We start from the raw sequence: 23,817 nt of genomic DNA, 5'->3' as shown, positions 1-23,817 counted from the left end.
GCAGTGAACGGGGCGGTGGGGGGCACCAGGAGCCCTGGAGCTGCGCTGACCCCTGTGCCTCCTCCCTCCCTCCCTGGTCGCACACGCAGGCCCTGACTCTGCCACGCCCTGAGGCCCTGGCTCTGCCACGCCCTGAGGCCCTGGCTCTGCCGACAGCGGCAGGCATGGTGATTCCAGGGACACTCCCATCCGGCCCCCCGGGACCAGAGAGGGTGTCTGCCGGTGTTTCCGTCGCAGCCCTCCGGAGGCGTCTGCTGTTTGGGCTGCATCAGCTGTCTGGGGTGGCAGGCAGGTGGGGCCGCCTCATACCAGAGCTCCTGGAGCCTGGGCTGGGACGCAGGGCCCCCCAGTGAGCCCGGCCTGACCCCCTTCACCCCCACCCGGGTTGGGAACTGCCCAGATCACCTCAGGAACCCTGTCCTGGACAGGGCAGCAGCAGCTGATCATCTGTCTAGCGGATTCCCTCTCCCCAGGATTGAATAATGGAGCCCATGGGACCAGATGGAGGACGAGGGTATGGAGAAGGTGGGGAATACTGATGGAATAAAAGCAAGAGGGGGCTGGGGCCGGGCCCTGAGAAACCTTGGAAGGGGTCTCCAAGCCCTCTTCCCCCCAGGCCGGGGTGGAGCCGTCCAGGCCCCCCCCGACTCGGCTCATCTAGCTTCTCCCAGGGCGCGGAGGTTTCTCCACCGGGGGCCGAGCGGCCGCGTGCCTCAGTCTGCAAATGCTCCAGTCAGGAGAGAGAAACTGCTTGGCAGCCGGAAGGTAAAGTGGAACGTCGAGAATGACTGAAGAGCTGCCCTCTTGTGGAGCGCGGTCGGGTGGATGTGCGGGCTGAAAGCGGAGCACCCCACCTTCCTGTCTCCCCCAGCCTTTGAATCTCCCTCTCCAGATTATGCGAGGGCGGTTCTGGCTTCTCGCCTTAGTAACTGTAGGTCACTGTTGAGTCCAAATGCCGGCCAGCCAACTAAGCAAGCTGTCCGGACCACGCCAGCTGCACTGGCTAACTTGTTATACCCAGAAGCTCTAGTAAGTGCCCTCCTAGCGGTGAACTTGGCCCCATGCAGTGTAAGATCCACTGGCCTAACACCCTGAGAACCCACTGCTGTGCAGGTTCCCCAGAGTTGACTCTACATCTGTCTGCAAGTCTTGCCCTTCAGTGTAAGAGCAGTTCCCTTCTGGGTCGTAGTGAGCACCTGTCCTCTGGAGCGTGCTGAGACTTGACCCCTGGCATCTGTGGGTCTAGTGGCAGCAGGGAATGCTTGTGAGCAGGCTAGCTGGTGGTCTCCTCACACGGGTAAGGGAGGCTCCCAGTGACTTGGGAGTTCGAGATCATCTTTCCTTTGGGTCCAACCAGATGACCCGATTCCAGATTTCTGGATCCCACTGTTTACCAGTGCCCTCACTTTCTTATGAGAAACTTGTCAAGACTGAGAATTCAACTGTCATAACTCAGCAACTCGAAAACCCAAATGTTGTGTTGTATTTTCAGCAGTATCTACAAGTAAGAACTTTGGGGGGCGGTGGGGGACTGCCATGGGAGCTTTCCAATTCTGAAGGGGTGACTTGAGCTGGGCACTCCAGGCAATCTGCCTGGCCCTATCTTTAGAACTGTCATTACTGCCACAGCATCAAGTGCAGCAGCCATAGGGCCTCCCGGGGCACAAGGCTTCAGTTGGCACCTCATCACGACCCCAGGCAATAGCGTTTTCGTGATGCGGTTGCATGCCTTAGATTTTTGGGTTTTTTTTAATTTTTATTTTATATTGGAGTATAGTTGATTAACAATGTTGTGTTAGTTTCAGGTGAATAGCAAAGTGATTAATGTGCATGTATCTGTTCTTTTTCAAATTCTTTTCCCATTTAGGTTATTACAGAATATGGAGCAGAGTTCCCTGTGTTATACATTAGGTCCTTGTTGGTTATCTATTTTTTATTTTTTAAATGTTTTTGGCCGCACTACGCGGCTTGTGGGGTCTTAGTTCCCCAACCAGGGATTGAACCTGCGCCCTCAGCAGCGGAAGCACGGGAGTCCTAACCACTGGACCACCAGGCGATTCCCTATCTATTGATATTTTAAATATAGCAGTGTGTACATGTCAATCTCAAACTCCCAGTCCATCCCTCCCCCCCACCCTTCCCCCCTGGTAACCTTAAGCTTGGTTCTCTAAATGAGTCTGTTCCTGTTTTTTAAGTTCATTTGTATCTTTTTTTTTTTTTAGATTCTGTATATAAGTGATATCGTATGATGTTTTTCTCTGTCTGACTTAATTCACTTAGTATGATAATCTCCAGGTCCATCCATGTTGCTGCAAATGGCATTATTTCATTCTTTTTAATGGCTAATATTCCATTGTATATATGTACATCTTCTTTATCCATTCATCTGTCGATGGACGTTTAGCCCATGGATTTCTAATGTCTCCTTTCCCACTGCCGAGGAGCTTAGCAATGCACTCAAGCCAAAGGCGGGATGAAACCAAGCCCCAAATCCCATCTTTGTGTGTTTATCTCTGGGAACACTCCAAATGCCAGTGCTCTATCAGTTTGGATCCAGTCTGGAGAGAAGAAAAACCATACGGTAATTTGAACAGGGAAAAGTTTAATATAGAGAATTAATGACTTTCACAGCAAAGTGAAATAAGGAGGGAGATTCATTGGTAAGGTGCCTTGGAATTTACTGGAAATCCACCTTCAGGGGTGTGGTGGAGAGGCATCCACAGGGAGGTGCGTCAGTGGAGGCTCTATAGAACTGCCAGGTCAGGGGTGGTGGGTGCCGGGGAAGCTGCTGACCACCTGACGCTTCAGGAAGCAGGTGCGCGGGGCAGTCATGTGCTGCAGGGCCGCTGAGCTGGCACTCCTGAGTGCCGCCAGAAAGCAAAAGCCTTGCCTCTCTCAAGGAACGTCTCTCGAGCGCCCTCTACTGGCAAACCTTATCAGGCCACTTAGCAAAGGAAAAATATTTCAAAGGCCCAGATCAATTTTCACAGAGCAAACAAGCCAGCTGAAGTTGGAGCTGAGTCGGTAACTCAATAAGCGAGAACACTGTGGGGCTTGGGATGCTCCCAGCATTTAGTGGGTGTGGCCCAGGGATGCTTCAGCCTGCAGTGAGCTTAAGTCGTCCCACACAGGGAAGAACCATCCCTATAAAATGCCCATAGCACCTTCTGTATCAGTCAGGTCCTGGCAGGAAACAGTAGCACACTCAAGTGAGATAATCCTACAAGAGTCTTCTGAGAAAAGTCGAGGTTTCTCTGACAAAAGTCAAGAGAAGTTTCTTGACATAGAGGTGGGCGCGCTGTGGGAGCACCACAAGGGAGAGTGCAACTCCCTGAGGCTACTTGCAGCCAGAAGCCCTTACCTCCCCCAGGCCTGAAGAGGCAGGAGACGGGGGTTCCTGGGACTGGGAAGGAGAGAATGGTGTGGAAAGGGCTGCCTGACAGGCTGACAGGAGCTGCGAGCTTCACCCCAGGGTGCAGCCAGCCAGAGCACCCCCGCGGTAGGGGACAAGCCACCTCACTCCTCTTGCCTCTGACCTGCCAGTGCCTCTGATCCTAGCCCGACCCCCCGAGTTGAATGAACCCAACTGGAAGCTAGAAGAAGGGTGAGCTGTTAACCTCTCAGCACAGCCCAGCTGAGACCCAGCTCCACACGGACGGGGCCAAAGGCTAGGCAGGGATGGGGCTGCTGGCTGTGTCGTGGGACTGCTCCTCTGGCCCCAACTTGAGGCCCTGGGCCCAGTCAGCCCCCAGAACCTCACAGTTGGGCAGCATCTCCTCCACCAAGATCTGAGTGAGGCCTGGGTTGGACACGGCAGGAAGGTGAGAGATGTCCAATCTGCGGAGGTTCCTGAGGAGGCAAGGTTGGGGCGTGAGGACACGCATGAGGATGGTGTCTGTGGCAGCGGGTGTATGGGAGCGTACCCACCCCCACGTTAACCCCTAGCTTTCTAATAAAAATCTTTGTTCAACTACGTGAGACCCACCGTGTTCATTACAAACAGACACCTCTGGCTCCTACTGTGGTTCTGCAACAGTGTAAATTTCTTGGGGTCTCATTAAAACAAAAAGAAAGGCAGGCTAGGAGTCCTCCCATCCTCCTAGAGGCTCCCTGTGCCACTCATCTGTGCTGACCCACCGCAAACGCTCTAGGTCCACCGTGGAGGCAGGGATGTGGGAAGTGCCCAAGAGCGCCCCTCCCTGGCTGGGGGCCCAGCCTGAGCTGAGGTCTCACTGGAGGTGGTGGAGGCAGGCGAGGCCCCGTTCAGAGATGCGGGGGCAGCCGGCCAGCGAGAGCTCTCGTAGCGAGTTGGCTAGCTGGTAGAGGCGGCTGAGACACCAGTCATCCACGTGGGGACAACACTGCAGCGACAGGGACTGGAGCTCCTTCAGGGCCACTGCAGGGGCAGAGGGCAGACGGCACTGAGGGTCCTTCTGGGGCCCACCACGAAAGGGAAAGCGCAGACCTTGCCCACCTCCACCCGTCCCCGCCACACCCCACTCACAGAGGTTGTCCAGGCCTTGGTAGGTGATGGCACAGCCGCTGGCGTCAACAGCTTCTATAGGCACCTCCCGGAGCTTCCAGAGCTCACCAGAGAGACCACGCCCATTTGGCCGCATCCACTCCTTGTCCTGAAACCTGGAAGGGGGGAGAGGGAGTGTCAGCAGGGTCCCCCAGGCCACCAACCTCTTGAGAACACTCCCAGCCCCGTAATAAGAGAACATGGCACACGCACTACACACCAGGCCCTGAACTAAGGGCTTTACGCGTCTGGTCTCACTGGATCCCCTGACAACCCCATCAAAGATGGAACATGTGGCCAATTTTACATACCGGGAAGTTGAGGGTCGGAGAGATTACTGAGAACAGAGAAAAGAGCTATACGACAAGAATCCTTGTAGATGGGCAAAAGTTGAGGTGTTTTCAGACAGGTACATCATTTCTAAGGAAGGTGCTGGAGGAAGTGCTCAAACCAAGTGAAAATTTTACTTGGAACCAAGATGAGGGACAGATGAAGCCTACATGAATTGTTTTCAAAAAAGGAAAGTAAAGGGGAAAACAAAGGGAGGAGGAGGAAGGCAAGAAAAAGGAGGGGAAAGGAGGAAGGAGAAGACGCACTAACGCCGACTGAGCCACGTGCTAAGCCAGCCTGTGACCTGTGACAAGCGTCCAGATTGCAAAATATCTTTGAATCTTTACAGCGCACCTTGTAGGTTAGACACAACTACCATCCCATTTTACAGATGTCAGGAACAAGTCCCCAGCCACACAGCCAGGAGGGGGCAGAGACCAGGGCACGCACGGATGCCTGTCTGACTGACTGAAGAGCCCGGGGCTTAGACAGCCGCTCTCCCGCCTCCCCCAACCCCACTGTGACACCTTTGCCATCATACTTGACTGCGCCTCCCTGCTTCAGGATGAAATAGGCACCTGCGACGTAGGGGCCATATCGCTCCTTGATGTAGGTGGAGGACCTGCCGGGAGAACAGTAGCCGAGGGTGAGCCTTGGGAACACCACACCCCTCGCCAGGCCCCAGTGCAGCTGAGAGGGTCAGAGTCCACAGCACAGGACTGAGACTGGCAGGCAGGAAAGACTGCAAATATTTACTGAGGGCCTGTGAAGTGCTGGGCACCGGGAGACAGTGGTAATCAAAAGGCAGATAAGTGTCCCTGCCCTTGTGAAGTTATTTCACCGGGGAAACAGGTAACCGGGAAGTAAAAACAAATTGCAGAGTGTCAATTCTGTGATGAAATTAACACCAAGGGACAGACCAGGAGTGGCTTGGGTCAGGGGTAGGGATAGAGGAGGCTAATTTAATTTGGGTGTTAAGAAATGCTGCTTGGAAGAGGTGACACTTGAGCAGAGATTTGAGTGTGGGAAGGAATGCAGAGGCCAAGGTAAGAATCTGCCAGGCTAAGGGAACAGCTAGTGCAAAGGCTCAGGGCTTGAATTACGATGGTTGAACGAATAGCAATAAGGACACTGAGCTAGCGGGGGTGAGGGGTGTCCCTGGTAGGGGTCTCAGAGCTCAGTAGGGGCCAGGTTTTCGGCCTTAGAGTTTGGCTTTTATTCTAGTTGCGGTTGGAAACCATTTGAGGGGTTTTTTTTTAAGATTTTTTTTTTTTTGATGTGGACCATTTTTAAAGTCTTTATTGTGTTTGTTATAGTAATGCTTCTGTTTTATGTTTTGGTCTTTTGGCCACGAGGCATGAGGGATCTTAGCTCCACGACCAGGGATTGAACCTGCACCCCCTGTATTAGAAGGCAAAGTCTTAACCACTGGACTGCCAGGGAAGGCCCCATTTGAGGGTTTTAAACAAAGTAGTAATGTTATCTGTTTCCCTTTCTTAAGAGTCCTCTGGCTGCTGTGTAGACTATAATAGGGGGCAAAAGGTGACCAGTTAGGAGATGACTGCAGTAATCGAACCATAAAATGAAAGGGCTCAGACCAGGCTATAAACAGCGAGGAGGTGACCGACCACCGGTCAAATTTGGGATATTCTGGTATTTTATTGATGGACTGGATGTGGAGGGAAGGGATGCAAAGAGAGGAATCAGGGATTCCTTAGAATGTGGTCTGAACAACTGGGTAAGCAATGGTGCCGTTGACTGGGATGGAGAAGGCTTGGGGGTGAGAAGACTTTTTACGGGGGAAACCAAGGGTTAGCCATGTTAGGTCTGAAGTACCAGCTAGACCTCCAAGAAGAGATGGGCGTTGGGTTGCGTCTGTGAGCCGGAGAGCTTGGGAAGTGTGTGGGCTGGAGACGAAGATGCAAGTGGGCAAGGCTGGCACTGGAAGCCCCAGGCCTGCCAGGAGTGGCAAGGGCAGGGTGGGCACTGACTGGGGAGGCCTGAACAGCAGGGTCGTGCAGGCCAGGGGTTCTCACCGATTTTTCCGGAGCACCTTCAACACCTGCTTATGGAGCAGGTACTCCCTCACAGCCTCCACATCATAGAAGTGGTCAGCCAGGAACTGGAGCAGCGTCCTCCCCTTCCTCTGACTGCCCTCCGGGTCCACTGACCTGCTCAGGCCACGGATGCCGCTGGTACCCCTGTTCCATACTGGAGCCACCAGGCGAAGGGACTGGGGAGGAGGAGAGGGGAGGAGAGGCTGAGCCTGGAGCCTCCTGTGAGACACACAGCCAGGTCCCCCTGCTTTTGCTCCCAAATCTCCCCTCCTCAGTGCTTCCCTGCTCACTTAATTCTTCTCTTAGAACTTCCAATTCTTTCGGATCCATAAAATTTCCCCATGTTTCCCCCAAGTTCCTCCCCTTAATCAACCTTAAATTCTCTTTGATTTGGCCAAACGGTCTTGGTTTTCCTAAATTCTCCCCCTAATTTCCCCCTAAGCCCTCACTTTCTCTCAAAACCTCTATTATCTGAACTCTTAATGTCCCACAAATTCGCCCCTTAATTTTATCCAAATCCCACCAGACTTCCTGAATAACGCATTCCTTTCCCCCAAATATAATCTTAATTTCTCTCCAAACCACCCTTAGCTTATCTCTTAAAGCTCCCAAACTCTTCCTTCAATTTCGCCTCCAAAGTTTTCTCTTAGTCTGCTTCAATTTCTCTTTTTGCTTTAACCAAGTTCTCCCAATAATTTTGCCCAGATCCTTACTCTCCCTTAAAATTCCTCTTAAGTTCCCAACCTCTTACTTTAAGTTTTCCTAGGTCCATTCCTTGATTTTGCCCAATTCCTTCTAAATTCTCTCCACAATATGGCAAATCCTCCCCTTAATTTCCCCTAGGTCCTTCCCTTAGAATTCCCAAATTCACCTCTTGGATCCTGCCCCCACCCCCCATCATCCCTTTGATTTTCCATCAAAATTTCTAACTCTCCCATGAGTTTCCCTCACCTTTGGTTCCCTACCCTTGCACCTCAAATCCCAGTTTCTCTGCCAATCCCTCCCAAACCCTCATCCCTTGCAGGTCCCACTCTCGCCAGCCCCTCGGCTCCAGGAGCTCGCAGTCGGATCCCTCCCTCTGATTGGCTGGGCGCGCTTTCTCGGACCGCACGCGCTGCTTCCCCATTGGTTGCCACTGGTTTCTCTCCTCCGCGGCCTGGGAGCCTCACCGATCCTTCCCGGCCCCCGACGGCTACACGTCTCCGCGCCCAGCTCCAGGCCTAGCGGGAGAGGCCCCCTGCTCCCCCTCGCTACTTGGTCCCTGGGCGCCGACAGAGGCCCTGAAATCAGAGCGGACATTAATTGGGGGGCTCCAGAAGCTCCGTTCACTTACCGCCCCGGGGGCCGCCATCTCGCTAGGATTACGTAACCGGAAGGGGCTGGTCTTTTCTTACCTAACCCACCCGGTTCAGGGTTGGGCGTCTCTTATGGCCACGCCCCCTCCATTTTTTCCAGCCCTCCTCTTAAAGGAGCACACACTTATTACCCTTCTCGGGTTTAGGGATCGCTTGGAGCTCCCTCTGCCATGGGCCTTAAAATGGGACTCGGCAGCCTTTCCCTAGGAGAGCGTGGGCAGTTCTTCCTGTCGGAATACCATCCTTCCCTCCGACTGCACTCTTAGTCCACCTGAGGACTTCTTCTACCTCTAACTTGCTACCTCCTTAGAACAGGGAATGATGCGTTGAGAAACTGTCCGCCTCTTCTTTAAAGCAGGGTCAGGGAAGGGAAGCGTCCAGTAGATGGTGAGGTTAGACCTCAGGGTAAAGGACAGAGGTGAGATCTCAAGACTAGTATTGTGATGTGTTGGCAATTTCAGTTTGGAGTTCCAGGCTACATCTTAATGTGAAAATTCAATATGAAGTCTTGTGGATAGAATTACTCATTCATTCCTTCTACAAATATTTACTGAGTCCTACCACGTGGCAGGCACTGTTGCAGTAGTGAGGTTGCCATGGGACCAAGGCTCTTTCTCAGGGAGTCGACATTCCAGGCAGGAAGAGGCTAGATAAGAAACACATGAATAAGCAAGATAATTTCAGACAGTGTTTGATAAGAGGCAAATAAAAACAGGCAATATAACAGGGAGTGACTGGGGCACAGGGCCATCAGCAAAGACCTCTGTGAAGTGGTGACATTTAAGTGGAGGTGAAGGATAACAAGGAAACAGCCATTCAAAGATCTGGGGGAGGGCTTCCCTGGTGGCGCAGTGGTTGAGAGTCTGCCTGCCGATGTAGGGGACGCGGGTTCGTGCCCCGGTCCGGGAGGATCCCACGTGCCACCGAGCAGCTGGGCCCGTGAGCCATGGACGCTGGGCCTGCGCGTCCGGAGTCTGTGCTCCGCAGCGGGAGAGGCTGCAGCAGTGAGAGGCCCGCGTACCGCAAAAACAAAAACAAAAACAAAGATCTGGGGAAAAAGTGTTTCAGGCAGAGAGGTACAGCCAGTGCAAAGGCCCAGAGGTGGGACCAGCTTGCAGAGAGAGAGGTGGGAGACTGGGTCAGAGAGGTTAGCAAGAAACTGCTTTATTCCGTTCGCCGGGGCATGCCACGATCTGATTTACATTTTGTAAAGATCGTTTCTGCCAGGTGGAGAACAGACCTTAGAGAGCAAGGGGGGAAGCACGGAGCCAGCAAAGAGGCTACTGCAATCGTCCAGACAAGAGATGAATGGGGGCAGCTGCAGGGACCGGGCAGTGGAAGTGCTAAGTGCTCAGATTATGAGTCTTTTTTTTTTTTTTTTGCGGTACGCGGGTCTCTCACTGACGCGGCCTCTCCCGTTGTGGAGCAGAGGCTCCGAACGCGCAGGCTCAGCGGCCATGGCTTACGGGCCCAGCTGCTCCGCGGCATGTGGGATCTTCCCGGACCTGGGCACAAACCCGTGTCCTCTGCATCGGCAGGCAGACTCTCAACCACTGCGCCACCAGGGAAGCCCCTATGAGTCTGTTTTGAAGAAAGAGCCAATAGTTCGAGAAACTAAAAGGATAGCGATGCCATTTTTGGAGAGGGGGAAACTGGGAAAGTAGCAGGTATGGAAGGGTAGGTGTGGTAGGCTGAATAGTTCCCCCGCCCCCCAAATGTCCACATCCTGATTCCTGGAACTCGTGAATATGTTACATTGTATGGTAAAGGGAAGATGTGATTAAGAATCTTGAGATGGGGAGATTATCCTGGATAATCCCGACAGGCCCAATGTAATCACAAGAGTTCTATTTTTTTTTCTTTATAAATGTATTTATATTTATTATTTTTTTTTTTGGCTGCGTTGGGGCTTCGTTGCTGCACGCGGGCTTTCTCTAGTTGCAGCGAGCAGGGGCTACTCTTCGTTGCGGTGCACAAGCTTCTCATTGTGGTGGTTTCTCTTTGTTGAGAAGCACGGGCTCTAGGCGCGGGCTTCAGTAGTTGTGGCTCGCGGGCTTAGTTGCTTCGCGGCATGTAGGATCTTCCCAGACCAAGGCTCGAACCAATGTCCCCTGCATTGGCAGGCGGATTCTTAACCACTGCGCCACCAGGGAAGTCCCAAGGGTTCTATTTTACTTTTTTTTTGGTCATGCTGCACAGCATGTGGGAATCTTAGTTCCCCGACCAGGGATCGAACCTGTGCCCCCTGAAGTGGAAGTGCAGAGTCTTAACCAGTGGACTGCCAGGGAAGTCCCACAAGAGTCCTATTTATTTATATAAAAATATTTATTTATTTATTTATTTGTCTGCGCCAGGTCTTAGTTGCAGCATTCAGGATCTTTAGTTGTGGCATGCAAACTCTTAGTTGCCTCATGTGGGATTTTAATTCCCCGACCTGGGATCGAACCCCGGGCTCCCTGCGCTGGGAGTGCAGAGTCTTAGCCACTGGACCTCCAGGGAAGTCCCAGAGTCCTATTTAGATGGAGGCAGGAAAGTCAGTAAGTAGAGGACGTGATGACAGGTGCAAGAGGTTGGAATGATGCAGGGAAGGCCGTATGAGCCAATGAATGCAGGTGGCTTCTGGAAACTGGGGAAGGCTAGGAAATGGATTCTCCCCCACAGCCTCCAGAAGGAACCCAGACCTGTGGACACACTTTAGACTTCTGGCCTCTAGAACTGTAAGATGATAAGTCTGTGTTGTTTTAAGCCGCTGAGTTTGTGGTCACTTGTTACAACAGCAATAGGAAATGAATACAGTGGGGTAGATCCCAGCTGAGAGTTCTGTTTTGACCACATTCACCCTGAGATGCCTGAGACATCCAGCTGGAGATGCTGAGTAGTGGTCTGGAGGTCAGGACTGGAGTCAGAGACTTGGGAGACTTGGGAGCCATTGGCGTATAGGTGGAATTTTAACACCCCTGCAAGAGGGGTTCTAGCAGAGGGAGGCCCACAGTGCCTCCCCACCTTCTCCATGACGGGACCCAAGCTGCTAGGGATGATGTCTCTGGGCAAGTCTAGGGTCGGCAGAACTGGCTGCTCAGCTGTGGGCCAACAGCCTGGACACCGAGGCACCCTGGCCAAGGAATCGTTTTCTCGGAAGCCACTCCTGGCTCCTCAGGCACATTGTCTGGGAAGCCCTGGGAGGGCCCGAGTGGAGAAGACTGGCAAGGACCAAGCCAGGGGAAGCCAGAGATCAAGCGGAGAAGAGGGCTGCAGGGGAGGCTGGGGAGGAGGAGTGGGTGGGACCCAGGAGGGGGCAGGATGAGTGAGGTCTGGCACCCACACACTGGGGAGGGGTCAGGCCTGAGAAGAGGCCGGGAGAGGTGGAGTTTGACCTCCGCCAGAGAGGCTGAGGTTGGATCCTTGTGAGCAGAGTTAAGGTTAGACTTTGATTAAAACAAAACAAAAACACACGAAGCTGCTGATTCTCAGTGGAGAATGGACTTTGGGTGGCCCGAGGGGGTGGGGCTGGCCCTCTCCTACCCCCCACTGCCCTTTACTCCCCCCCACCCAGCCCCCGGCTCCCCAGGGGACTAGGTCACTCTGGACCTTGCTACTTCCTGCTCCTGGCTGCCACTGCTCAGAGACTATGGAGCTGTGGAAGCAGCTGAGGCAGGCTGGACTGGTGCCCCCAGGGCTGGGCCCACCCCCACGGGCCCTGAGGGTGGTGCCCCCAGTGAAGAGGGTGGATCAGACCCTCATGCTCCCAGGGGCTGACACTGGAGGTGCCAGGGAGAGTCTGCTGTGGCTCTGGAAGGAGCTGGTGAGTGAGGGGTTTGGAGGGGTAAGAGATGGGGTGGGGGGAGTGGATAAATGAATAGGAATGAATGTAAGTAAAAAGGGCCAGAGATTGAAAGACAGAAAGTCAGAGACAGGAATAGAGAAATAGAGGCAGAGGCAGACACACACACACCCAGAGAACGATGGGCACAGAGACACAGAAAGACGCAAAGAGTGAGAGACAGGACTAGAGAGAGGCAGAGACAGAGAGACCCAGAAAGAGACGAGAGATGGAAAGCAGAGATTGAGAGCCGCAACAAGGACAGACTCATTAAATCTGAAAGACAGAGAGGTGGAGACAGTCCAAGGCAGGGGCAGAGAAATAGAGACAGACAGAAAGACAGGGATATGGAAGGACAGAGACAGACAGAGACAGCCAAGTAGAGACAGAGAGATGGAGACAGATCACAAGAGAGGGAGACCCAAGAAGAGAGACAAAGAGACTAGGGCTCAAGACACAGAGAAAGAACGAGAGAGATGGAGACAGCAAGGGACAATGCAATGGAGAGACCAAGACAAAGGGAGACAGGGCAGAGATCAGAGACAGAAGCAGGAAGGCAGGGTCCAGGGACAGAGTGAGGATCCCACCTGCGGTGCTGTGGGCCAGGACTGTTAAAGAGAAAGTAATTTATGACACCTGTTAAAGATGGCAAGGCTCTAGGTATGAAGACTGCTGTGATGGGGATTTTGCAGTAGAGGAGAGAGATTGGGCTCAGCTCTGAATACAGCATGGGCAAGGGGGAATTTAAGGCCAAGGAGCAGGAGAGGGGTCAGGGGGTAGAAAATTCCAAGGAGGAAACATCAGGGGTATAGGGGGGATTCTGGCTCAACCTATCTAGCAGGATTCTTGCTGAAGGCGGGTCAGGGTGAGCCGCCATCACCTGGGGGAGGGGGGAGGGTGAGGAACCCGATCAAATAAGGAGGAGGGGGGATTCTTGCCAAAACTGGATTTTACAAAGAAGTGCTGATGGGCCTAGGAAAAGGTTCAGGATCCTGGGACTTGAGCTGAGACCTGCTCCCACGCAGGTTTCATGGCAGGGGCACACTAACCCCTTGCCCTCTGGGGTGGGATGCCCATGACTGCCCCTTCCCACCCGCAGGTGAACCTCCGCCTGGTGGATGTCCAGCTGCTGGGCCAGCTATGCAGCCTGGGCTTGGAGATGGGGGCAATTCAGGAGGAACTGATCACCTTCCTGGAAGAGGAGGAGGACAGAGAGCTGGAAGGGAAGCAGGAGGGGGCGTGCGGTCCAGCCCCAGGTCACCGCCTCCCTGACTTTGAAATGACTATCTGAGGCCCTGCTGCTGTGCTTTTGGACCCATGAATGGTGTGCAAATTTATGCCAAGAAGATGGGGAGATTTGCAGGTCAAATCAACCTGCAAACGTCGATTTGGCATTGGCACGCGCTCCTTGAGCAAGTGCTTTCTCTGAAAATGTCGGAGATTAGACTGAGGGGTGGGCCCCTGAGCTGCGGGCATGTTTGCAGGGGATGTGGGAGGCTTGCAGAGAAACTCTAGGTGTATTTGCAGATGCGCTGCAGGTGTGTTGCAGGGGAGGTGTGGGTCTTTGCAAATATGATGGAGATGCGTGCAGATGGCTATTGAGTGCTTGAAAAGTAGCTAGGTCTGACTGAGGTGTGCTGTACGTGTAAAATACACGCTGAATTTCCAAGTTGGGTGTGATAAAAAGAATAGACAACATTTCAATAATCGTAAAAATTAATTACATTTTGAAATGATAATATTTGAAATGATAATATTCTGGGATAAATAAAAATGTGACTAAAGCTAATTACACCTGTTTGTAAACTCTTACTGTGGTAAAATACATATAACATAAAAGTTACCATTTTAACTATTTTTAAGTGTACAATTCAGTAGTATGAAATATACTCACGTTGTTGTGTTGATGTGTTTTCATCTTGCAAAACGGAAACTGTACCCCTTAAACAACAGGTCCCCATTCCCCCTCCCCCAGCCCCTGGCAACCACCCTTCGACTTTGTGTCTCTATGAGTTTCGCTACCCTAGGGACCTCATGTAAGTGGGATCACATAGTATTTGTCTTTTCGTGACTGGCCTATGTCACTTAGCATAATGTCCTCAGGGTTCATCCATGTTGTAGTGTGTATCAGAATTTCCTTCCTTTTTAAGCCTGAATAATATTCCATACATGTGGTATGTACAACCACATTTTATTTGTCGATGGGGCCCTTGGGTTGTTTCTACCTTTTTTTGGCTGTGGTGAAATACATTGCTCTGAACAAGGGTGTACAAATATCTGTCCAAGTCTCTGCTTTCAATTCTTTTAGGTATGTACCCCAGAAGTGGAATTCCTGGATTGTACGGTGAGTCTCTGTGTAATTATTTGAGGAAGTACCATACTGTTGGCTCTACCATTTGTCATTCCCACCAACAGTGCACAAGAGTTCCAACTTTCCACCTCCTCGCCAACACGTTATTTTCTTTTCTTTTTTCCTTTTTTCATGATAGCCATCCTAATGTCTGTGAGGTGATACCTCATTGTGGTTTTGATTTGCATTTCCCTAATGACTAATGATGTTGAGCATCTTTTCCTGTGCTTATTCATCTATTTCTTTTTACATCTTAAAATATGACTGCTAGAAAGCTTAAAGTTACATAAGTAGCTCCCACTGTATTTCTCTTGCACTGCACTATTTCAGACGTTTGAAAAAAGAATGTGGGTGTGAGCAGATGAGCGGCGAGGTTTCCTCGATATTCCCAGACGCGTTGCAATTGTGTTACAGCGCCACCTTCAGGAGACAGGCAGATAGAAGCAGGGCTGCAAATATAACTCCTGCCCAGGTCCACATCTGTAGAAAAGATGCCCAAGACAGCAGGTGGAGGGCTCCAGCCTGAGGAGAGACAGCTCTTCTGGGAAGACAGTTGGACATTCCTCATAAAACCATTACTCCCAGTGAGGAAAAATACACGCTTGCGTTTCTTCGATTCTTCAAAACAATTTTCTGGTTGGGAGTGAGGATATTCCCAGAGAAGTGAGATGCTGGCAGGTGCTGAATTCCTGTCCGTGGGGATTTCTGTCTTCAGAAAAACCTGCTTCTACTCTAGAGCCCGCGAGCCACAACTACTGAAGCCCGCGCGCCTAGAACAAGAGAAGCCACTTCAGTGAGAAGCCCGCGCACTGCAACGAAGACCCAACACAGACAAAAATAAATAAATAAAATAAAATTTAAAAATACTCTGCTTCTTTTTGTGCACTGGAGTCACCCAAGACTCGAGGGGTTTGGGGGTTTGGGCTCCATCCTCAAACTGGTCCTCCTTTGCCTACCTTAGCCAGGTCTGCAGCTGCTGGGAGTTCTCCTGTAGGGGGTGATGCTGGGGAGAATGCTGGAAGTCAGACCCCAGTACCCAGGGAAGGGGAAAGACAAAGCAGAGCCCCCTCTCCGACACTGGGCACTCTAGAAAGAGGCAGGGGGCAGTCCGGGTCTCTTGGCAGCTACATCGAGTCCGTGGGGGTCACCAGGGCTGGGGAGGTGGGGCTCCATGGCCACAGGGTCTGGGTCATGCTTCACAAATGCCAAGGTACTCTGCCTCTTGGGGAGAAAGAGACCGGGAGGGAGGGAGGCACAGACGGGAGACTGGAGGGGGCGACTTGGGAGGGAATGCTTACTGTTCAAGAACAGCATGATGGGTGGCCCCTGATGTCTGGGTGGGAGTTGCTCTGGGCCATGTCCTGGGCCATAGAAGTGACATCTATGGGGGAATCACCTCAGTCAAACACTAAGGGAAGCTTGGGTGAATGTGGTCAGCTCCCCCTCCCCGGTACTGTCCTTCTCAATGCCAACTTACTGAGCTACATCCAGCAATGATCAAGTCAGCACCAAGTCTGCCCTCTGGAGCTCCCAGCCCAACAAGGTGGGGGGACCCCTTAACACACAGAGACAGCTAAGATGATCAGGGCCGGGATGGGGGAGCACGGACTCTCCCATCTGCCAACATCTCACTTCTCTGGGAATATCCTCACTCCCAAATAGAAAGTGTCTTGAAGGAGAATTGCAAAAATGTAAGCGTGCATTTTTCCTCACCGGGGAGCATGGAGCAGGATGGGAGAGGACTCAGATAAGGCAAGAGGCCCAGCCTGAAACATCAGGAAAGTGTTCTTGGAAAAGAACCTAAGGAATAAGTAAAGAGCCAAGCAGAGAAAGAGAATGGGAAAAGAGTAACAAGAAGGAAAATTGCACATGCAAAAGTCCTAGAAGGTCTAGTGAAGGTCTAGCTTCTTGCTACTCAAAGTGCAAAAGTCCTAGAAGGTCTAGTGAAGGTCTAGCTTCTTGCTACTCAAAGTGCGGTCCATGGACCGGCAGGATGAGCATTACTGCAGCTATCTACTGCTGCATAACAAACAACCCCAAAACTCAGTTATTTTAAGCAATGACAGCATGTATTTTGCACATGAATCTGCAGTCTGTGGGGATAATGTATGACAGGGACTTCCCTGGTGGTCCAGTGGGTAAGACTCTGTGCTCCCAATGCAAGGGCCCTGGTTCGATCCCTGGTCGGCGAACTAGATCTCGCATGCATGCCACAATTAAGAAGTCTGCGTGCCGCAATTAAAAAAAAAAAAAGATCCCACGTGCCACGAGGAAGATCCCACATGCTGCAACTAAGACCTGGTGCGGCCAAAATAAATAATTAATTAATTTAAAAAATTAATATACAAAGGGGAAGAATATACAAAGGGGAAAGGACAGTCTCTTCAGTAAATGGGAAAACTGGGCAACTCATGTAAAAGAATAAAATCAGGACATTTTCTAACACTATACACAAAAGTAAACTCAAAATGGATTAAAGACCTAAGTGTAAGATCTGGAGTCAAAAACACCTAGAAGAAAACATAGGCAGAACACTTTTTGGTATAAATCACAGCAATAATTTTTTTTGGATTTGTCTCCTAAGGCAAAGGCAAGGATGAATGGATAAGCAACATGTCATGTATCCATACAGTTGTACATTATTCAGCCATTAAAAGGAATGAAGGACTGATACACACCGCATCATGGATGAACCTTGAAAACATTATGCTACACTAAGGAAGCCAGATACAAGGCCACATATGGTATGATTTCATTTATACAAAATATCCAAAGGAGGCAAATCCATAGAGAAAGTAGCTTAGTGGCTGCCAGGGGCGGAGAGGAGGGGAGAATGAGGAATGTTGCTTAATGGGCACAAGGTTCTATTTTGAGATGATGAAAATGTTCTGGAGTTAGTTACAGTGATGGTTGTCCAACATGAATACACTATAAGCACTGAATTCTATACTTTAAAAGGGTGAATTTTATCTTATTTATTTTTTTATAATTTTTTTTTTTTTGACCATGCCATGTGGCATGTGGGATCTTATTTCTCCGACCAGGGATCCAACCTGCAAGCCCTGCATTAGAAGAGTGGAATCTTAATCACTGGAAGGCCAGGGAAGTCTAAAAGGGTGTGTGAATTATATTTCAAAAAGCTACAGTGTTGGTCAGTAGAGGACCCTGGTGGGCTAGGATGGGGCTGGACCAGGCAGGGCTGTGGGGAGGGGAGGAGAGCCCCGGGGGAGGGAGGCTCAGGAGACTGATGGGCAGGGCTGGGGTGGGGAGGGGTGTTATCCCCGGGACTGGGGGACTGGGACACAGAGGAGGGTGATTCTGGGGGGAGATCACATTTGTGGTTCTGTTGCATCTTGAATGCGTGTATGGGAGGCGTGCAAAGGCCCATCTCGTGTGTGCACACACGTGGACATGTTAATGCCACTGCCTCTTGGCCTTTATGGCCAGGCCAACCCCTCCCCCAGGCTGTATCCCTTCTCAGAGTCCCCTCCCCCCACCTTCCCTCCACTCGTCCCTCTCTCTGCCCCTCAATCTTCCTCTAGCTCTGTGCTGTCCAATATGGCAGCCAACCGCTACGTGTGACTTCTGAGCACTTGAAATGTGGCTGGTGTGAACTGAGAGGTGCTGTTAAGTGTCAAATACCCGCCAGACTTCGAAGGCTTAGTATGAAACAAAGATTTGAAAGTACTCGCTATTTTTGTTGTGGATTACATGTCAAAATGAGTGTGTTTTAGATACATTGGGTTAGATAAGCTATACTATTGAAATAATTTTCACCTCTTTTTCAATATGGCTATTAAAAAATGAAAAATTACATACCTGGCTTGTACTGTATTTCTATTGGACGCACACCTGCTGTGGCACGCTGTGTCCACCAGATGGCGCCAAATACAGACTGCCGCAGCTTCACTAGAAACGGGGGAAACTGGGCGGAGCTGGCGTGATAACCCACCTGTGAAGCCCTTTGAAGTAGGACCTTATTAAGGACATTGAAATATGCTCTTCCCACACCGGAGGCCACTGTTGGGGGAGAACCCCCAAGATCTGATGAACAGGAGATAGTATGGTAGGCTGAATGATTACCCACTAAGACATCACTGTTGTAATCCCTGGAACCTGTGAATGTTACCTTATAAAGCAGGACTTTGCTGATGTGATTCCATTAAAGATACTGATGGGAAGGTTATGGTGGATTATCCAGGTGAGCCCTAACCCACCTTGGCCTCTCTACTCTCCAGAATCACTGGAGCTTTGGGCCTCCACCCCCATCTCAAAGGCCCCAAGAGTAACTGCCCGAGGCTGAAGCAGGCTGATTGGAAACAGGAAATGAACCCTCAGACCACCTGCACTTTGTACTTATCGAGCCCAGAGCTTCCCCTTCAAGGCAGGAGGTTCTCAAAAGCCCCAGGGTTCTTAACCCCAAATTTCTCCCTCAAAAAACTTTAATTATCGTAAAAAGCACAGAGCATTAAGTTTACTATCATAACCCTTAACCAGTATACAGTTCAGTGGCTGTTACATGTAGGCTGTTAGTTGTGCAACAGATCTCTGGCACGTTTTTATCAGCAGAACTGAAATTCTACACTTTAACAACTCCTCATTTTTTCCCTCCCCACCCTAGCCACAGGCAACCACTGTTCTTTTTCTGTTTCTATGTATTTTTGACTACTTCAGATATCTCATATGTGGGGGAGCACAGTGTCTGTCTTTTTGTGACTTATTTCACTTAGCATAAAGTCCAGAAGTACCCTCTTTTCTAAGGCTGAATAATACTCCATTGTATGTATGGACCACATTTTCTTTTTCCATTCCTCTGTCTGTGGACATTTGGGTTGCATCCATCCCTTGGCTATTGTAAAGAATGCTGCAGTGAATATGGATGTGCAAATATCTCTTCAAAATCCTGCTTTCAATTCTTTGGGATATAAAACCAGAAGTGAGTTTGCTGGATCATATGGTAAATCTATTTTTTGTTTTTGAAAGAAACTCCATATACTGTTTTCCACAGCAGATTCACTATTTTATGCTTCCACCAACAGTGCTCAAAGTTTCCAATTTCTTCACATTCCTGCCAACGCAGGTTATTTTCTGCATGCCTGTGTGTGTGTGTGTGTGTGTGTGTGTGTATGTGTGTACATGCATGATGGCCACTATAAAATGAGTGTGAGGTAATATCCTACCGTTATTTTGATTTACATTCCCCTAATGATTAGTGATGTTGAGTATCTTTTCATAAGCTAGTTGGCCACTTGTATATCCTCTTTGGAGAAATGTCTATTCAAGTGTTTTGACCATGTTTTGATCAGGTAATTTGGGGTTTTTTTAGTGTTGTTGTTGAATTGTAGGGTTTCTTTATATATTCTAGGCATTAACCCCTTAACAGATATATGATTTTCTTTTCTAATAAATTTATTTTATTTATTTATTTATTTTTGGCTGCATTGGGTCTTCGTTGCTGCACGCGGGCTTTCTCTAGTTGCGGCGAGCGGGGGCTACTCTTTGTTGCGGTGCACGGGCTTCTCATTGTGGTGGCTTCTCTTGTTGTGGAGCACAGGCTCTAGGCGCGAGGTCTTCAGTAGTTGTGGTGCACAGGCTTAGTTGCTCCGCAGCGTGTGGGATCTTCCCGGACCAGGGATCGAACCCGTGTCCCCTGCATTGGCAGGCGGATTCTTTTTTCTTCTTTTTTTGCGGTATGCGGGCCTCTCACTGCTGTGGCCTTTTCCGTTGCGGAGCACAGGCTCCGGACGCGCAGGCTCAGTGGCCATGGCTCAAGGACCCAGCCACTCCGCGGCATGTGGGATCTTCCCGGACCGGGGCACGAACCCCTGTCCCCTGCATCGGCAGGCAGACTCAACCACTGCACCACCAGGGCAAGCCCTGTTTTTTTTTGTTTGTTTTTTTTGTTTTACTGTTAATATTTCTCCCAGACTTCTTCCCCAAAGTGACCTTTGACCTTTTACCAGAGTGACCATACATCAAGGAAAAAGACATAATCAGACTTTTGGGGGGATTGATGGACACAGGCTCTGAAATGACACTAATTGCAGGTGACCCAAAATGTCACCGTAGCCCACCAGTCAGAGTAGGACCGTATGGAAATCAGACAAGCAATGGAGTTTTAGCTCCAGTCCATCTCACAAGGGCCCACTGGGTCCCTGAACTCATCCTGTGGTTATTTCCCCAGTTTTGAAATGCATAATTGGAGTAGATATATTCAGCAACTGGAAGAATCCCCACATTGGTTCCCTGACCTGTGGAGTGAGGGCTATTTTGGGGGGATAGGCCAAATGGAAGCCACTAGAACTGCCTCCACCTAGGAAAATAAATCAAAAGCAATACTACATTCCTGGAGGGACTGCAGAGATTAGTACCATCAAGGAATTGAAGAATGTGGGGAAGGTGTGATATTGTGGTTTATAATCAGAAGCACACATTTGGTCTTCGTCCCCATTTCTGACACAGAGCTCCTTAAAACCCTTGGAATTTCCTAAGTGCTTAGAGCCGCGAAGGTGTCTTTTGTTATGTTAATGAGGTCTCTACTGGACTGCATCTAAAGATGAGGGCTGGTGGCTAGTGGACCCAAAGGAGTGATTAGAGGGTTGGAACTTTCCGTCCCATCCTGCCACTGGACAGCCACATGCAAAAGAGTAAAACTGGATGACTATCTTACACCATAAAGCAAAATTAACTCAGAATGGATGAAAGACTTGAATGTAAGACCTGAAACCGTAAAAATCCTAGAAGATAAACATAGGCAGTAAGTTCCTTGACATTACTCTCGGTGATGAGTTTTCGGATTTGACACCACAAGCAAAGGCAAGAAAAGCAAAAATCAACAAGTAGGACTACATCAAACTAAAAGGCTTCTGCGCAGTATAGGAAACAAACCATCAACAAAATGAAAAGGCAACCTACTGAATGGGAGATAAGATTTGCAGATCATATATCTGATAAGGGGTAAATACCCCAAATGTTTAAAGAACTGAGACAACTCAATAGCACATAACCAAACGATCTGATTAAAAATGGGCAGAGGATCTGAGTAAGCGTTTTTCCAAAGAAGACATACAGATGGCCAACAGGTACAGGAAACAGTGCTCAACACCACTAATCATCAGGGAAATGCAGATCAAAATTGCATGAGCTATTACCTCACAGCTGTTAGAATGGCTGTTATCCAAAAGACAAGAAATAACAAGTGTTGGTGAGGGTGTGGAGAACAGGAAACCTTGTGCACTGTTGGTGGGAATGTAAATTGCGTAAATTGGTCCAGCCACTAGGGAAGACAGAATGGAGGTTACTCAGAAAGTTAAAAATAGAACTACCATGTGACCTAGCAATTCCACTTCTGGGAATTCAGCTGAAGAAAATGAAAACACTAACTTGAAAAGATTTATGAACCCTCATGTTATTGCAGCATTATTTACATTAGTCAAGATATGAAACGAACCTAAGTGTCCATCTACGGGTGAATGGATGAAGATAATGTGGTGTACATATATATAACGGAATATTATTCAGCCATTAAAAACATGAAATCTTGCCATTTACTACAAACATGTATGGACCTTGAGGAGATTATGTTAAGTGAAATGTCAGAGAAAGACGAATGCTGTATAATCTCATTTATATGTGGAATTTAAAACAAATCAAAAAACCTCAAGCTCAAAAACAGAGAACAGATTGGTGGTTGCCAGAGATGAGGAGTGGGGTGTGTGTGAAATGGGTGAATGGAGTCAAAAGGTATATATTCGGGTTTGGGCTTCCCTGGTGGCGCAGTGGTTGAGAGTCCGCCTGCCGATGCGGGGGACACGGGTTCGTGCCTCGGTCCGGGAGGATCCCACATGCCACGGAGCGGCTGGGCCCGTGAGCCATGGCCGCTGAGCCTGCGCGTCCGGAGCCTGTGCTCCTCTAATGATCCACTAGCAAAATTTACACTTCCTGTTCCCGTGACTTTATGTTCTGCTGCCCAGAGGTCTTAGTTCCAAAGGGAGGAATGCTTCCACCGGGAGACACAAAAATGATTCCACTGACACATCAGGGTTCCTGGCTTTCAAGCTGTCTAAAAAGTGTAGAACCTGGAGAGTACCAATCTCAGCTTCAACCTCCTTTCCTCACAGGGATCAGGGGTCAGAAAAAATGAGAGAGACTAGTGAGGCCCAGAGATTGTGAGGGGGCAGAGATCACAGGGATAGCTGCCTAGAACGGAAGCAGGTGAGGTCACTGGCTGAGGCTGTCCACAGAGTCCCAGGGAGAAGGTGGTACAGGAAAGAAACCCCAGGAATGGGGGAGGGAGAAGCAGAGGATCACAGGCGCTGCGGGAGCTACCCCGAGGCCCTGGGTGGGACTGTGTGTGTGAAGCCACCTCAAGACCAGGGGCCTCTCCATTCATAGCCTATGTGTACAGAGAGCGCCAACGACAACCCTGGATAAAAGTGGACTTAACACGAGAGTTCAGCCATGGGCATAGGGCACCCGTGAGGCCCAGCTCTTGATGAACAAGAGGGAACCAGCTCCCTTCTCACCTGACCCAGGCTCCAGGAGCAAGAGGGGAAGTTGACTGTCCATCCTTTCCCCCTCTGCTCCCCTGACCCAGACCTTCCCCTCCTGACAAGCCTGGTTCCCTGCTCCTGCCTCTTCTTCCCATAGACCCATCACCTAGTGCTCCAGCCACATTCACTACTGTCTCCCAGGGACGCACACAGTATAACCTACTGGAGACAAACACAAACTCATCTACATTCCTGGAAATCTGAGCTTGGTGACATCTCATTAAGGAACGGGGCTGGAGTTCTTGGAGCAGCAGAGACTGTGACTCACAGAGCTGGAACATGATGCAGCATTCACATGATACGTAACCCATGTAAAAAGTTCATGGTGTTGAATAAACATGCAGAGCAGCATGGCACGGTAACTGCTGCACTTCCCTCCTTGTCCACCAGAGGGCGGCAGAGTTACTCCACAGGCTAGAGCCTCCCCAAGGGCTACAGACCTCCCTCAGCCCAGCAGAATAGGACCCTCACCAGTGTCACCCTAGGCCACAGCTCTCCAAGCTCCCCACAATGGACAGCTCCTCCATCCAGCCAGGAGTTGGCCCACTTCACACCTTTAGGAACTACTATTCCTTCAGGTCATCAGTGTGTGTCCCAGGAAGCTGTGGCCCAGCTAGACCCCCATGGAGAGAGAAGAAGCGTCCCTCTCACCAGACATCACTCACGTTGCACCCTTTCTAGCCCCTCAATCCTTTCCTGGAGCCTTCTGGCAGGAACAGAAGGAAACCTTCTCAGAGCATTTGAGAACATTGGAAAGACCCTCCGTGTCACAAAGGGAAATAATATCCTGGTTTGGGGACCTCTAGGTGTCTGTGTGGTGCTGACAGACCT

The 23,817-nt window shown here is 50.2% G+C and overlaps 2 protein-coding genes across 2 annotated transcripts; one reads left to right on the top strand and one right to left on the bottom strand.

Annotated features, from left to right (window-relative positions):
• Window positions 1-2,444: 2,444 nt before the first annotated feature.
• On the bottom strand, window positions 2,445-8,382 carry DMAC2 (distal membrane arm assembly component 2). The gene is made up of 6 exons (XM_060000943.1): window positions 8,243-8,382; window positions 6,889-7,085; window positions 5,394-5,474; window positions 4,505-4,638; window positions 4,234-4,396; window positions 2,445-3,849 (listed from the first exon to the last, which is right to left on the bottom strand). Exons 1-6 carry the CDS (start codon window positions 8,258-8,260, stop codon window positions 3,669-3,671), a joined length of 774 nt encoding a protein of 257 aa, XP_059856926.1. The 5' UTR covers window positions 8,261-8,382; the 3' UTR covers window positions 2,445-3,668.
• A 3,359-nt stretch (window positions 8,383-11,741) lies between these two features.
• Window positions 11,742-13,897, top strand: ERICH4 (glutamate rich 4). Its single transcript, XM_060000944.1, is given in 3 exon segments — window positions 11,742-11,804; window positions 11,806-12,066; window positions 13,184-13,897. Coding segments are annotated over 3 exon segments (516 nt in total). The 3' UTR covers window positions 13,376-13,897.
• Window positions 13,898-23,817: the final 9,920 nt, after the last annotated feature.

Source organism: Delphinus delphis, chromosome 20 (genome assembly GCF_949987515.2).
Source record: "Delphinus delphis chromosome 20, mDelDel1.2, whole genome shotgun sequence".
Taxonomy (NCBI): Eukaryota; Metazoa; Chordata; class Mammalia; order Artiodactyla; family Delphinidae; genus Delphinus; species Delphinus delphis.
The sequence above is the reverse complement of the archived record's forward strand: the minus strand, read 5'-3'. Positions and strand labels throughout refer to the sequence as shown.